Source organism: Capricornis sumatraensis, chromosome 23 (assembly GCF_032405125.1).
Source record: "Capricornis sumatraensis isolate serow.1 chromosome 23, serow.2, whole genome shotgun sequence".
Classification (NCBI taxonomy): domain Eukaryota; kingdom Metazoa; phylum Chordata; class Mammalia; order Artiodactyla; family Bovidae; genus Capricornis; species Capricornis sumatraensis.
Window position 1 is genome coordinate 6,089,380 of NC_091091.1, and position 16,883 is coordinate 6,106,262.

At 36.7% G+C, this 16,883-nt stretch overlaps 1 protein-coding gene across 14 annotated transcripts in view; it reads left to right on the top strand.

The window, feature by feature from the left end:
• The window catches only part of PCDH15 (protocadherin related 15), an 874,382-nt gene that overhangs the window by 471,221 nt on the left and 386,278 nt on the right, over positions 1-16,883 (top strand). For all 14 annotated transcript variants that reach the window (XM_068961317.1, XM_068961319.1, XM_068961315.1 and 11 more), the window contains one exon: positions 11,155-11,361. In XM_068961317.1, coding sequence (XP_068817418.1) covers positions 11,155-11,361 — 207 coding nt within the window. The remainder of the gene's footprint in view (positions 1-11,154; positions 11,362-16,883) is intronic.

The window sequence follows — 16,883 nt, forward strand, 5'->3', positions numbered from 1 at the left end:
TAAAGCCATACTTATTTTACTTCACTAAGATGCAGCTGCTTAGAAATGGTTGTCTGGGTTTAATTATGTCAGTGCAACTGCAAACAGTAATACAGAGATACATTTGATTTTAGCTCAAATTAGGATATATTTTGTTAGCCCAATTATATTGCACACTCAGATTCTGTATTTGTTTAGTGTTTCTTTGTCTGTGAAGAATGTGTATCTCGAAGGGGGATAAATCATACAAGCTGATAAATCAAATACATCAACTGCTAACAGGAAGGAAATGTAAAACTCACTAACAAAGCGCAGATTAAGGACATTTAAATTAATCTGGGGACTCAGGAAAGATTTTCCGGAGATTACCGCAAGCTAAATTTTGCTGTATTGGACAGATTTGGCTAATGAATAAAACTGGGAAATGTGTTTGAACATAAGGAAGAACAGAAGTGAAATCTTGGAGGCATGACATATCAGGCTACAAGTAGTTCACAGAGAAGTGAGGTATAGAGCAAAACCATGGAGAGAACCTTATGTTCAACTGCAGTTTCCTTAGATTTCATTCAGTAGGAGTTTGGGAGTCATTCAACAAAGAAAGACTTCTTTTACCATTTGTGCGAAATAGTGATGGATGAGATTCACCTTGCACGATTTTATTTTAATTATCATTGGACTATATAAAACTACAAAATGTGTATCCATTGTCTCCTCTGGATCTACCTGGAGCCCTGTGGTGCTGTACTCTGTGGGAGTTAAGAAATGACAAAGCACTGTTTTCAAACTGCCTCATTTGAAACCTGAAATCAATTATTTTTTTTATTATCAAAGTCAGTTGTCCTGGTGTACCCAGGTATAGTGAAACTCAGTCCATCAATTATAGAAACAAAATCAATTGGAACAGACCACAGATCATTTTTTTATGTTTTAATAACACTTTATATTATTAATGGAAATTTCTACAGACATTATTAGATTCAAATTATTGTTCTGTATGTATCCAAGGGGATAATAAGCAAAGGTATCAATCTGTGAGAATAATAATATGCCACCTGCTTGAATAATAGCTGAGTATTGTGTCTTTGTATAAGGATCCATTGAAATGCTACAATTTGGTAGTTCTCCTCTGTAGTAAGTCTTTCAATTTCTTCCCTTTTTCTTATTTTAATAATGCTTCATTTTCCATTGGTCATAATTTTTTTTTCATTGGACTTGATCCCAATTTCTGATTTTGAGGCTAAAGAAAAATAAAATGAAGTATCCTTTTCTAGACTTTGAAGAAGAATTCTACTTTAAAAAGCTGTATGCACATTTAACAGCCAGTAACTGTCACAAATAAGAGATTTGCCATCTTCATTTTATCTATTTCTGCCAGTGATTTATTCAGTATAGTGGTAAATAACAATGAAAGGTGAAGCTAGGAAGAAAAGATGGAGTAGTTAACCAACTATAGAATATTAAAAGATTAAAATGCATCTAATTCAAAGAGACAAAGATGTTTCTTTTCAAAACGAACATCCTATTTCAAATTTTACATAACTCCAATAATTTAAGTATACTTTAAAATGAAATACACATTTTGAACAAGAATCATAGCCAGTGCTGGGTTTGCCTGGGACAGTTCACATTTATGCCTATTGTTCTTGTATAATTATTCATAACACTTCTTTCATCTTCAAAAGTGTCCCAGTTTGGATGAAAGGTTATGTGATCACCATTGTTATACAGCAAAAAAACAACTATGCAATAGAAACATGAAAGTACATTTTAGATTCTAGATGAAAATGAATTAATTCGTGCATGGAGTGTCTTAGCAAAATCCAGAGCACTCGCTTTCATTATTATAAGTGCAGTGGTTTTTAAAAAAAATATGAAATATATTTATATTTTTATACTTCATATATTTATACTCTGGGCATCTGAGAATCAAGTGAATTAATTATTAATAATTCACTGTCTCTCAGTTTTTGAAACATGATTTTTTTAATTTAAATCTCTTTAATTAACAATTAATAACAAGGGTCATGATGCTATCACAAATATCATTGTATCATGGCCCTTCTGATTTTCATATTTTTGTTCATTGACCAACTTATATTGCATAGCCGGCTAACCTTTAACTTCCTTTCTCTCCACATAATGGACATAGTTAACACTAAGCTCTCATCTGTCACCATGTATACTTTCTGTGCCAACCATACTAAGCCACTTGCACTGTCCTAAATTCAGCATGTTCTTTCTAACTTCCAGGAATTTGCTTTTCTTCCTAAGTCATTTCTCTCTTTAAAAATCAACAGTTATCACATTGATAACTCACTGATGCTTCAGATGCTAAGACAGTCAGTTCCTCTAGAAAAGCTTGACCTCTGATTGGAAGTCCTTCCATGTGGTTGCTTTGATCAGTCTACAGGATTTGCCTGTTTATTTTCTCTTGATCTTTATAGGAAGGCAGGCAGATTGTATTAAATAATATATTTCTTCAACATTGTGGCCCAAGGCCATACACCTGTCCACGTATGGCATATAGAAACTGCTCAATAAATATTTCTTATAATGGTTTTCTCCCTGGCACATAAATAATTTAAGGCTGCTGGATATGGTACTGCATCTTCATTGCACTTAAATACATACATTTGAGAGTGTATGTATTGGACAGATTTTATATCTGTCCAGAATAGAAATTCAATGAACTTCTCCAATAAATTAAATCCCTGGTGGCGGGGGGAAGCTATATCTGTATTAAGACAGTTTGGTGGCTCAGATGGCAAAGAATCTGCTTGAAATGTGGGATACTTGGGTTTGATCCCTGGGTTGGGAAGATCCCCTGGAAAAGGGCATGGCTACCCACTCTAGTATTCTTGCCTGGAGAAACTCATGCACAGAGGAGTCTGGCAGGCTACACTCCATGGGTTTGCAGAGTCAGACATGACTGAGTGACTAACACTTAAAAGCTATTTATGGCTGTATTTAAATAAGCAAACAATCCTCCTTCTAAAAATATTATACATATATATATATAACACAAATATATACATTTTATGCATACCGAGAAGGCAATGGCACCCCACTCCAGTACTCTTGCCTGGAAAATCCCATGGACAGAGGAGCCTGGAAAGCTGCAGTCCATGGGGTCGCTGAGGGTCGGACATGACTGAGCGACTTCACTTTCCCTTTCACGCATTGGAGAAGGAAATGGCAACCCACTCCAGTGTTCTTGCCTGGAGAATCCCAGGGACGGGGGAGCCTAGTGGGCTGCCGTCTCTGGGGTCGCACAGAGTAGGACACGACTGAAGCGACTTAGCAGCAGTAGCAGCAGCATACATGCATACGTATACATATATATATATATATATATATATATATATATATATATGTATTACACACAAAATGAGCCAGAGAATCGTAAGTGATAAGCTTAAATAGTGGAGTTCATGGGCCAGTTCTCCTGGTGAGTTATATTGCTTTAGTAATTTGAGAGTCAAGGGAAATAGCATACAAGAGATGACTAAGGTCTAAAAGAACAGCCACTGCCACTCTTGATCCTGCTTGTGAATGTCTAATAGTACAACTCTACGAAATATTTGGCCTCTATTTGAATAATAATATTGATTATGCTTTACTTCACAGGAGTTCAGTGGGAAACTAGGATTCACTGTCTTTAAGCCATATGACATTTGCTAGTTTTTCAGTTTGCTAATCCTTTCTGAGTGCTCATTAGGGGCCTGACATTTTGCTTGTGTTGAGGAGACAGAAATGTATGAAAGTGCTGCCTCAAGGAAGTCACAAGTATGAAAATTACGCTTTTAGACGTATATCCCTTCTGATTTCTACATCCATATGTCCGATTACTGGCTGGACAACTGCCCCTAGTGTTTTGTAGTTGAATCAAATTAAGAATGTTGTAAACTGCCTATCCTTTGAAACCTCATCTTCTCTCTTTCCATTAATAATATGACAATCAACCTGTCACCCAAGCTAGGAGTTCCCAGTACATCTGAGACACCAGATCCCATATGGACCTACCCAGTCACTTTTCAAATCCTATCCAGAATTTCTCTTAAATGTCTCCCCAACTTTCCATGCCCCCTGCAGTTCTCTACGTTTCATCCTCATGGCCCATAGTCTCACACAAGTGATCTCTAAGGTTTTAGTCTCTTTTTCATGCATCCCGCCTATCTCCCCATATTGCCAATAGGTATTGCTAAAGTAAAAATTAGCCCAGGCTGCTCCATATTGCCTTCAAGCCAATCAAAACATTGCCTACTATGTGAATTTCCAAAAGAAAAACTCTGCTGATTTTAAAGATCAGGTATTAGAGGCAGACAGGAAGTCACAGATCATTAGTCATCACTTCTCAAAATAAAAAGGATAACATCTCCCATGAACATGAGAGACCTATCAAAATTCATAAAATCTGTTATAGAGATTGTGAAATATAAGTTGCTATCTTTCTACTATGGTGTATGTATTGTCAGCTTATCAAAAGAAATAGAGAAATTAAGAAGAGAGAAGAAAACCTCAGATGCTCTCTTTGGGAAAGATTGAATAAGGACTTTCAATGAGCCAGGATTAAGACAAGGAAAAAAAAAAAAAGAAATCAGAGCTGATGTTGTCTAGCCATAGGAAGAAAGACAAATTCTATGAATAACATACTTTCATAATTCTGGAAATATTCTAGCTATATATGGCACTCCCTATTCTTACAGATTCCTGTTGAATGAATAAATTACACGCATATCCTATATCTTAGTTTAGCAGTTAAGTGAAAAGTAAGCTCGCTTTCTCTGCCCAATAGCAAAATCTATATGGTAAGGAAGTTTAAGGACATTAAGAGTGAAAGTCCTAGATACATTTTAGGAAACATATCCCACAGAAATTTCAGGTATTATTCCTTATCAGTAATAAAATAACAACCCCTCCATGGACATCTCTAGGAATAATACACTTTCAGAAATCCACTGACATATTTAATACATTTGCTAGATACTGATCTTTAAATTTTATGTTCTACTTTTTCCAATCTAGTAATTATCACATAACACCATTTTTGTTTCCTAATAAAGAACACTGTATCCTTTTATTTACTACTGATTGTTCATATTTCTAAAAATTCTAAGTACTAAGCTAAATCAATTATTATATCAGTTATGAAAATCAATACAAGGAAAGAATATATGATGTCCTCTTTCTCATGTTGTTATTCATCCAGCTGGGTTAGTTAGAACAGATACAGAATATGGCATCTGAAGATAGTGGCTGTCCAAATGTGCAAGCTGAGAAAAGACACACAGAGGTTATATTTTACTTGGCCTTTTTTCTTCTTCAGAAGGTGACCTGCAACTCTTCGGAAAAAGAAAAGCAATTTATCCATTCTCGTCACAGTCCCTTGAATTTGGCAAGGCCTTCTTGTCTGCAAAGGTCACTGAGTACAACAGCAAGTCTAAATATTGTAAAAATGTTCACATGAAAGCCTCTTTCTGAGAAGTCCTTGCCATATCTCCCCACGACACAGCCCTTCACACACAGAAACTACCTTAACCCTCCTACATGGTAATCCACAAGTAACCTTTTTCATAGTTTTTGGTTGCTGTATAGGAAATGAAACTAAAAAGTTATATCTAAGAACTTGAAAGCTAAACAATTTTTCTTAGTTTTTTTTTTTTTTTTGTCTTTGTTTTTTCCCCTAAAGAATGGACTAGTACATAGAAGAAACTCTCACACATTACTTTCTAGATTCTGAGAAATAACCCACACAGATATAGATTTTTTGATATTGATGATTTTTTAAAATTCAAATTTTCCAGATGGTCTATTCCAGTCAGCCACATCACAGAAACACCTTATGAGAGGTATCTCCAAGTGGAAAGAATAGTCTGTGGAAATGAAATCAGAATCCAGCCTAGACTTTCACTGAATGGGGAAGTGTAATACAGGGAAAAATAAGGGGAAGATAGCATGAGTTAGAAGCACTCCAGAAAAATGTTACTACACAATGATGATCATAATTTTGTCACTGCCTGGCCTTGATATTTATGGCCAAGATGATTCTCATGTTCAACTATCAGCCATATAGTCTGATATATTTGTGCTTAGTAGGAGTTTTCTGAATCTGTGATCTCCCCAAGAGCAACTGGATTTTCTTCCTTAAATCATTCAAAATTGCTTTAGTCATTCCAGTGTCAGTTTATATCTCAAAATCTAAGCAAATAGAAAGATTTTTATTACTGAAAATTATACAGAAGCTCCAAGAATTCATGTTTTCATTGTGATAAATTATAAACAACAGTGGGCAAATTCTCACATCAAAGGAAGATAAAATATACTTCACTTTAAAAATATTTTCTAGATGGAAAATGTGTGAATATGATTTTGTTGTTATACTATAAAACCCTCGGGAGTGTGTTATTCACAGTCTTCCTGGTAAAGATCTTTTCTTTTTGTCAAATAGGAAATGTATTTATTTCCAAACAAGAATGCACTCCTTTACTATATTTGTGACATTACAAACAAATCAATCATATTATATACAAAACAACACTGTGTGTTTTATCTGATAAAATATTTCATGTTTTTTTAAGTACTCAAATATTTTTAATAATTGTTATAAATAGGCTCTTTTTATGTAATATAGTATTCTTTATTTTAATTCTGTAATTTTTAGAGTAGTGAAGTCTAAATAAAAGTAATTTCTTAGGTTTTAAAGCACTATAATTGTATAAGAAAGGCCAAGAAGCAATAGTATACACTTGTTTTTAACTATTAATTAGTTGGCAATATTAATATGATCTTTGATCTGAGGGCTTCTCAGGTGGTGCTAGTGGTAAAGAGTCCCCCCACCAATGAGGAGACATAAGAGATATGGGTTCAATTCTTGGGTCAGGAAGGTCCCCTGGAGGAGGTCATGACAACATATTCCAGTATTCTTACCTGGAGAATCCCACGAACAGAGAAGCCTGGCGCACTATAGTCCATAGGGTTGCAGAGTCAGACACAATCAAAGCAACTTAGCATGCATGCATACTAGAGATCATGGAATCTTACCTTGCTTGCCACCAACCAGCAGGGAAAATAGCTATCTTCATTTCCAGTCCTCTGGTTCAGGGAGCTAGGAGGTTATCAATGTTTGCTTGTTTTGATAATGAAAATTAGGTAGTTTGTATGTCTTAATGGTTTGCTCTTCAAAGTAACTAAATAGTGTATTTTTTTTATACTTCTGTTTTGGCTTTAGTTTTACTTTGGTTTCATTCCTGAAAATGAGACTCATGCCCAGAAATTCGCCAAGTAAAACCTAGCTTTTAAACATAATGTTTAACTTGTAACTATAGGCTTTGTAGATATAAATAAGTTTATCTTATGGGATTAGGTGATTTTTTAAATACTACCGTGACCTGCTTTTTCATGCTTCTCATCTTATTCACTAGCAACTACTGAGGAGAAGACTATGTCAGACTTTTTAGAATTCCTATTTTTATTACACAGAAGAAGAGATGATTGGATGAAAGGTTTCATGTATGAGCCCTCTAAAGAGAAAAGCATAATAGTATTAAATTAACTGACATATTTTAACTGTAATTCTACCTGGAGTATCTATTAACTTTCTCTCCTTCCATCAGTCTTACATTTGGATATTCATTTACATTCTGCAAATTAAGATAATCATGCACCAATTCAGTTCAGTTCAGTCCAGTCGCTCAGTTGTGTCCGACTCTTTGTGACCCCATGAATCGCAGCACGCCAGGCCTCCCTGTCCATCACCAACTCCCGGAGTTCACTCAGACTCAAGTCCATCAAGTCCATGATGCCATCCAGCCATCTCATCCTCTGTCGTCCCCTTCTCCTCCTGCCCCCAATCCCTCCCAGCATCAGAGTCTTTTCCAACGAGTCAACACTTCACATGAGGTGGCCAAAGTACTGGATTTCAGCTTCATCATTCCTTCCAAAGAAACCCCAGGACTGAACTCCTTTAGAATGGACTGGTTGGATCCCCTTGCAGTCCAAAGGACTCTCAACAGTCTTCTCCAACACCACACTTCAAAAGCATCAATTCTTCAGTGCTCAGCTTTCTTCACAGTCCAACTCTCACATCCATACATGACTACTGGAAAAACCATAGCCTTGACCTTTGTTGGCAAAGTAATGTCTCTGCTTTTGAATATGCTATCTAGGTTGGTCATAACTTTCCTTCCAAGGAGTAAGCATCTTTTATAGCCTCTCATAAATCAGGAGACCTGAGTCTGGGCCCTACTCTGTATGGGACTTAGATGTGGTGTGGCCTTTAACATAAAACTAACCTTTTGGTTTTTTCATCAACATGAAAGTATATATTTTCACATTTAGAGGGGCAAAATAATATAGAGATTAAGAATGTGGACTTTGGAGACAGCAACCTAGTTGGCACATCTGAAATACCCCAAAGAGGGCAAAATATATAGTAGAAATCCAAAAATAGTAGTCATATTAACAGCAAACTAAACTTAGAGAAATAACAGAAAGAGCCTTTACATGCTGTTTTTAAAGATATGGGGAAATCAATTGTCTCCATAGATCTAATTTAGTTATTTTCCTCTTTTTGTTGGATCATTTTGTTTCCATTATGCAAATAATAGATGTTTTCCTGCCTTCACAGCTGGCAGTAAAAATTAGCAGCATATGAGTTGAATGTAAAATAAAATCTTTCATTATTATATAGTTTGCTTTTTGTTTTCCCCTTACCATCCATAAATTGTGTATGTGTATTAGAGAAAGGGGGCAAATTATAAATGTGTTACTTTTCATAGCATTACTAGTGTGTCCAGGATATAACATAATGACTTTCAGAACAATTAGAAACACAATAAAAGGAGAGAGAAAACCTCTTGTTCCAAATGACTTGTGTGTATGAACTTCCTGCTGCTTCAATCAGATAAAGGTCATTGAGTTGGAACCCCATATGGACCAATTAGTTTCCTACAGTGAAAGGTGATATTTTCTAGTCAGGGACTGTACCTTTTACCCCGGTCAGCTGTGTCCAGAAAGCCTGCTCCAAGTCACAGGGGGAATTTCTAGAATATCCAAGTCTCAGCACAAATTAATCACAACAGCTGGATACAGAAAGAACTTATCTAGGCTGGTGGTGTCAGGAACACATATGGTTATGAGAGAAGGATACAATGTTACATAAAAGGTTGCACATTATTTCCAGTACTATTGTCTTTAATGCAGAGCAGGGGCTTATAAACATTTTATGCCCAGAAACATTCTGGCAATCTGCTCTCAGATGAAAATTTAAATACAGAAAATAAATTGCATAACATTATAGGAAATCTAATATATTGAAATAGTTATGAAAATGGTAACAAAGAAAAGTAGTTTTTCTTCTAAATCTATTCTTTATATAAGATTAACTATGGGTTTATTAATTATCATAATTTCATTTTTATAATTAGCATAAATGTATTTAAAATATCTAATAATAATGTGAAATGACTTTTCCTGGTGCAAACTTACTGATACTACCAAGCATCCCTGTGATTTGTCACCTGCCCTCCAATGAATACAATTGGTAAATTACAAGAGAAAAAAGAGAAAATTATCTTCTAGAGGCTCAATGGTGAAGATAAGGGAGATGTTGAGGACAGGGAAGCCTGGCGTGCGGAAGTCCATGGAGTTGCAAAGAGGACATGACTGAGCGACTGAACAAAGACAAAATGAGACCTGATATTAAATAGAGATATGTATCAAACTGCTGATAAACGTTCATGGCCAAATGCCACCGTATTCCATAGGAAAGCACTATAGGATTTAAAAGAAAATATTTAACTTCAACTCTTACATGGTTTCAAGATACAACTACTGCAAAAATGGAGGAAACATATCAATAAAAATTATAACAGAATTTGAATCTATTTTGAAATATATATATAACACATCTCTTGGTATAGGTATGCAACTAAATTATGTCAATGATTACTTCTAAAGTTTTGAGAAGATTTTATAGAAGTCAGTTGTGATAAAATCTTCCCTTATAAAATATCCAGATAGACATATAGTAAGATGCTTAAAAACAAACAAAAAAAACAGGATGTCAAGAGCTGATGTTAAAGGTTGGTGTTGACCCATTTATAACATGTGTGTGGAGATTACCTAGTAAAATTTATTGGAAACAAATTGTCATCAATTTCTTAATAGCTGAAAAAGTAAAAAAAAAAAAAAGTTCCCAATGCAGGAACATTTATTTTACCTGAATAGCATATTTATGGTTAACTAATATTTAAATTTCTACTGCTACTAAAAATAAATATTGTATTTAAATTGTCTATGTCCTGTATAAGGGTTTTTTGAAGACTTTCCATGGGCAACAAATGTAGACTTAATCTGTTAAACTTACGTAGAATTTTGAATTATTTGAGGATTTAATTATTAGTGAGGAATAAGACATGAAAAAGACAAAAATAAAAACAACAGGTTTTCTGAGTTATGAATCTTTTTCTCTGTGTTTTACTTAAATATTTAATCAGCAATTCAGTCAAATGTGTTCACTTCGTGATTTTCTAACTATTTCAGTTCAGTTCAATTCAGTCACTCAGTTGTGTCCGACTCTTTGCGACTCCATGAATCACAGCACGCCTGGCCTCCTTGTCCATCACCAACTCCCAGAGTCTACCCAAACCCATGTCCATTGAGTTGGTGATGCCATCCAGCCATCTCAACCTCTTTTGTCCCCTTTTCCTCCTGCCCCCAATCCTTCCCAGCATTAGGGTTTTTTCCCAATGAGTCAACTCTGCATGAGGTGGTCAAAGTATTGGATTTCAGCTTCAACATCAGTCCTTCCAATGAACACCCAGGACTGATCTCCTTTAGCATGGATTGATTGGATCTTCTAACTATTTAAGCACTGTTATTTCTCCTAGTAATGTGCAATGACAGATAATGAAAGTTCATTGCAGTCATTTCTTTTTTTATTTTTTTGAAATATACACTGGGTTGGAAAACAGGAAGGCAAAAACTGAAGAAGCCTCTCTGGACTTCCATCTCCTCGTGTTTTCCAATGGTTCTTTTACTATAAAGCGGTTCTTTCTGTAATGATACCAGTTGAAAACATAATCCTTATATATATAGTATGAAAAATGGCACTCTAAAAGGAGTCCATAACATTCAATCTTTTAATCTTTTTTCTTTTTTTTTACTTTGTTTTAGGCTGAACAGGACAATGGTCATCCTCTTCCCGCTTTTGCCAGTCTACATATTGAAATACTGGATGAAAACAATCAGAGCCCATATTTCACAATGCCTAGTTATCAAGGCTATATTCTGGAATCTGCTCCAGTGGGAGCAACTATTTCTGACAGTCTGAATTTGACCACCCCTCTAAGAATTGTAGCTCTGGACAAGGATATAGAAGATGTAAGTTAAATATGATTTTTGCTCTTATTTTGTTAACGTATCTCTTGGTATATGTATGCCAGTAGGATGTATAATAAAGATATAATTGCATGAGTTATAGAATAGATAAAAAAGTCAGCATAAATGAAAATCTTAGTGTTTTAACTCAATTCCCTATCAAGGTTATGATAAAAGAAAATACTGTTTGACTCAGCAACTGTTCTTTTTCAATTTATAGATATTCAGTAGAAAGAAGGAAATTAATGTTTCACTTGCAGTTTGCTAAAGTACCAGAACAATCTTTTCAATTAACATGTTGTAAAAACTACATTATTACTGATAGGGAAAAAATAATGGCATTATACAATAAGAATAAAAAATCATGAAAGCAGCTCTGGGATGCAATTTGGGAGAATTTTCTGAGATTTATGCTACTAAAGAAAACACATTTTGGGGCAGCTGACTGCCTCACACTTCTGCCAGTGACTGTTGTGATGCTAACACTCTTCCACTCCATGCATTATTGTCCGCTGTTTTTCTGGTACTGACACTTGCTAAAGCAGTGGGAAATTGTCCAAACTGAACACATCAGAGTATTTTACCTCCTTCGCTACAGCGACTGCTACAAAGAATGGACAGAAAATCTTTACCAGTCCAATCTAAGTCCAACCAGAGGTAGAAAGGAAAAAAAAAAAAAAAAAAAAGAGGAATTGGAAGGCTGTGGCATCATGTATTAAAGTGGGAATCTGTACTCTTTGTAGCCCAGTTTGCTGACATCATGGAGAAATCTCATTGTCAATGGGAGAGAATGAAGTCTGACAGAGACACACAGAGAGGAGTCCTTCCTGAGTCCCCATTTTTTAGGTTACAACGTCCCCAGATTTATCCTAATTCTTAAAGATTTTCCGTTTATTCTCTAACCTACCACATTATTACCCAACATATCTTTTTTTAACATACATTTCTGTCACTTGCAACTTAAAAAATTCCAACTTAGCAATTTCTCCCATCAATAGCATCTAATAAAACTGTGTGATGCTGGAAATATTTTGTAGCTATGCTGCCCACCACAGTAGCCACTAACCCTGTGTTGCTATGGAGCTCTGGAAACGTAACTAGACTGAAATGTAATTTTAGCATTTTGTTTAATTTGAATTATTTAAATGTGAATAACCACATGTTGCTAATTGGACAGCATAGGTCTAAAATGTCCCTAAAATCTCATAATATGGAACCTTGTCAACAGTTTAGTAAATTACAAGAGCACTTCCAGATTTCTTTTCTCTTTCTGGGAAAAAAAAAAAAAACGAAACAAAACTGTAACCCTTAGCAAAGTCTGTGACATCTCTTATGTGCACTCGACTTCTCCCTAAGTGTTTTATTTTATTCTTAATATCTTTCTCTGCTTTCTTTATTCTCATCCTAGCTTTCTTGTCCTTCTCAATCTCCCTCATTGGTTGTTTTAACAATAGCTAACTCACATTGAGTTCTTAATACCTGCCAGTGGTTGTTGCTCAGGTGCTAAGTCATGCACAACTCTTTGCCACCCCATGAACTGCAGCATGCCAGGGCTCTCTATCTTTCACCATCTAGAGTTTGCCCAAGTTCATGTCCATTGAATCAGTGATGTCATCCAATCATCTCCTCCTCTGTCTCCCTCTTCTCCTTCTGCCTTTGATAGTTCCCAGCATCAGGATCCTTTCCAGTGTCAGCTGTTCTCATCAGGTGGCCAAAGTATTGGAGCTTCAGCATCAGCCCTTTCAATGAATATTCAGGGTTGATTTCCTTTAGGATTGACTGATGTGCTCTTCTTGCAGTCCAAGGGACTCATGACTCTTTTCCAATATCACAGTTCAAAAGCATCAATTCTTCTGTGCTCTGCCTTTTTTTATGGTTCAGCTCTCACATTTGTACATGACTACTGGAAAGACCGTAGCTTTAACTCTATGGATCTCTGTCTGCAAAGTGATGTCTTTGTTTTTTAATAGATAGTCTAGGTTTGTCATAGCTTTCCTTCCAAGAGCACTTGTCTTCTAATCTCATGCCTGCCATCACCATCTGCAGTGATTTTAGAGCCTAAGAAGAGAAAATCTGTCACTGCTTCCACCTTTTCCCCTTCTATTTGCCATGAAGTGATGTGATCGGATGCCATGATCTTAGTTTTTTAAGAGTTGAATTTTAAGCCAGATTTTTCACTCTTTTCTTTCACCCTCATCAAAAGGCTCTTTAGTTCCTCGCCTCATGAAAGGGCAATACCTGCCAGAAAATATAATAAATGCTTTATTTTGCATTAATTCCCTTAAATCTCATGGCAAACATAATAGTGCAATTTTACATATTGCAGAAGGGGAAATTAAAACAATTTTAAATAATGCCTTTACTCTGATCACAGAGTTAGCAAATGGTGGAGTTAGACCTTGAGCCAAGGTCTATGGGAAAGGAAGTTATTGATTAAAATCAATAGCCTTTTCAGTTTTATACATTCTGACTGTAGTCTCACTGTGTTAACAGCTGTCAATGCTTTCAACTCTTCCTGTTAAAGTGCTTACACATACACAGTTTCACCTCGAAGTTCAGAGAGGGTTTAGGGCTCTCCTAAAGTTTAATATGTTTCATGAGTCTCACGTCATTTAGTGAACACTCACTAGAAAATTCACAGAGCCAACTTAAGAAGTGTTATCCAGGCTAAGCTAATATATATTTTTAGGCTTGGTGATGCCCCACAGCTTTTGGTATGCATTTTTTTCTTGTTTTCTTTTTATTTTGAATGCATAATCATTTTAAGCAGTGACTAGTCAGTTTAGAAGCATAATAGTTTGGCACACTTGTGTTCACACTTGAACACAAGAACACAAGTTAAATCCTGAAAAAATTGTAGCTTTAGTTTTTCCCTAAATAACAAAATTTACGTACTTGTAGTTTCTTGGTGCATTTATATTATTTAGTGGTTGGGTACTAAGCCCTATGCTTGCTTGCACACATTCTTTCCTGGATTGTCATTCACTTTAAAATTGAAAATGTTAAAATTGAGTTAAAGGGACTTTGAAAAGGATAGTGGGACTTCAAGTTATTACTGAGTTAGGGTAGAGAGGGCTCCTGGGTCTGAAACCTTTGGAAAACACTACTTAGAACTCTGCTCTGGAGACTTAACATTCAGTTAGCCTGCTAAATACTCTCGGACATTTCCAAGGGGTGGGACAGCAGATTGTAGTTCTTTAGAGTCTGTGCTTTGGAGTTAGATAAACTTAGGCTTGACTCATAGTTCCTCCATGTGATAGCTGTATAATACTGTGAGCCTTATATTCACTAGTTGCTGCCTTTTGTTCAAACACCAATGACCCAAAAAGATAGCAATCATTACTGCCTTGGCCAGCTCCTTCACTTGGAGCTGGTGACGATGGAGAGGGAGAGAAAATTTCCCTGAGATGAAGCCACGTACATGAAGAGAAACATAACTAATAAGTTTCATAGAAATGTCAAATACTTAAACAATGTCTGCTACTGCTAAGTCGCTTCAGTCGTGTCTGACTCTGTGCGACCCCATAGATGGCAGACCAGTAGGCTCCTCCGTCCCTGGGATTCTCCAGGCAAGAATACTGGAGTGGGTTGCCATTTCCTTCTCCAATGCATGAAACTGAAAAGTGAAAGTGAAGTCGCTCAAGGCGTGCCGACTCTTAGCGACCCCATGGACTGCAGCCTACCAGGCTCCTTCATCCATGGGGTTTTCCAGGCAAGAGTACCGGAGTGGGGTGCCATTGCCTGGACTATTTGGGCACAAATTGCTTTTCCGTTTCCTGCCCTCCTGGAAACCAACAAGATGGTAGGACAGATAAGTGTGGGATAAAATTTTCCAGAAGAACAGTGTATAGTGGGGAGAAAAGGAAAAATTTAAACAAGGAGTATTCTGGAATTGGAGGATGATAAACAGGCTACTAAGACCAGAGAATGAAGTAAGTCGTTGGGAATCCTGGCCATATTTCTCATTTAGGTCCATCCTCTTCAGTCCACAGAATATTAAACGTAGTTTAATCCCACTTCCTATACTATGTGAAATGTTCTGTTAAAGTCCCTTCTTCAGGAATGATTTTACACTTCATTGTGCCACTCCAGCTTGAAACATAGGAGCTGTATTTGGTTTCTATTTACTTGAGACAAAATACTAAATGAATAAAATATTACATGAAAAGATTTTACTTCTAGAGTGAATTCCTTTACTTTTTAGCGGCAAATATATCACCTTATGGGCTTCCCTGGTAACTCATCTGGTGAAGAATCCGCCTGCAATGCAGAAGACCCTGGTTCAATTCCTGGGTCAGGAAGATCTGCTCCTGGATAGGCTACCCACTTCAGTATTCCTAGGCTTCCTAGGTGGTTCAGATGGTAAAGAATCTGCCTGCAATGCAGGAGACCGGGGTTTGATCCCTAGGTTGGGAAGATCCCCTGGAGAAGGGAACAATTACCCTTCCAGTATTCTGGCCTGGAGAATTCCATGGAGAGTCAGACACGACTGAGCGACTTTCACTTTCACTTTGAGACAATTAAGAAATCTTTAAAATCTTCCCGTTTCATCCTCTGAATATTTCCTGACTCTTTTCTCTCCACTCTTACAGCCTATTGTCTTTTATTAAAATTGCCTCCTCATCTATTTTTTTTTTTTTTTCTTACTCGGATCCGTCTTTCACTCAGCTACTACAGTTATTTATTCAAAGCTCAAATCTGACTATAGCAGATCTTTGTGTAGTATGCTTTCCTGACTTTGCTGCATGAAATTCTTTGCAGAAGAAATTTCAAGCTCATGTGCATGGCTTTCTGTTACTTGATATCTGAACACTTTCTAAAACGTCCTGCTTCCATCTATTTACATTTAGCAAATATTTATAGTTTCTTTTATTTATTTATTTTTAAAATTTTCATTTACTTTTGGCTGCACTGGATCTTACTTATTGCCCATAGGCTTTCTCTAGTTGCAGCGAGCAAGGGCTAGTCTTCAGTTGTGGTACATGAAACCCTTCTCATTAAGGTGGGTTATCTTGTTGTGGGGCACAGACTCTTAGGCATGTGGGCTTCAGTAGTTGCAACATGCAGGCTCAGAAATTTAGGCAGAAGGGTGCGATCATTAGTAGTGGCACACCGGTTTAGTTGCCTCCTCACATGTGGGATCTTGCTGCACTAGGGATCAAACCTGTGTCCTCTGCATTAGCAGGTGGATTCTTAACCACTGGACCACTGGGGAAGTACTGCTTGTAGTTTCTTGAGTTACACCAAACTGCTGTGTATCTACGGAGAAGGCAATGGCACCCCACTCCATTGCTCTTGCCTGGAAAATCCCATGGGTGGAGGAGCCTGGTAGGCTGCAGTCCATGGGGTCGCGAAGAGTCAGACACCACTGATTGACTTCCCTTTCACTTTCATGCACTGGAGAAGGAAATGGCAACTCACCCCAGTGTTGTTGACTGGAGAACCCCAGGGACAGGGGAGCCTGGTAGGCTACCGTCTATGGGGTCGCACAGAGTCGGACATGACTGAAGCGACTTAGCAGCAGC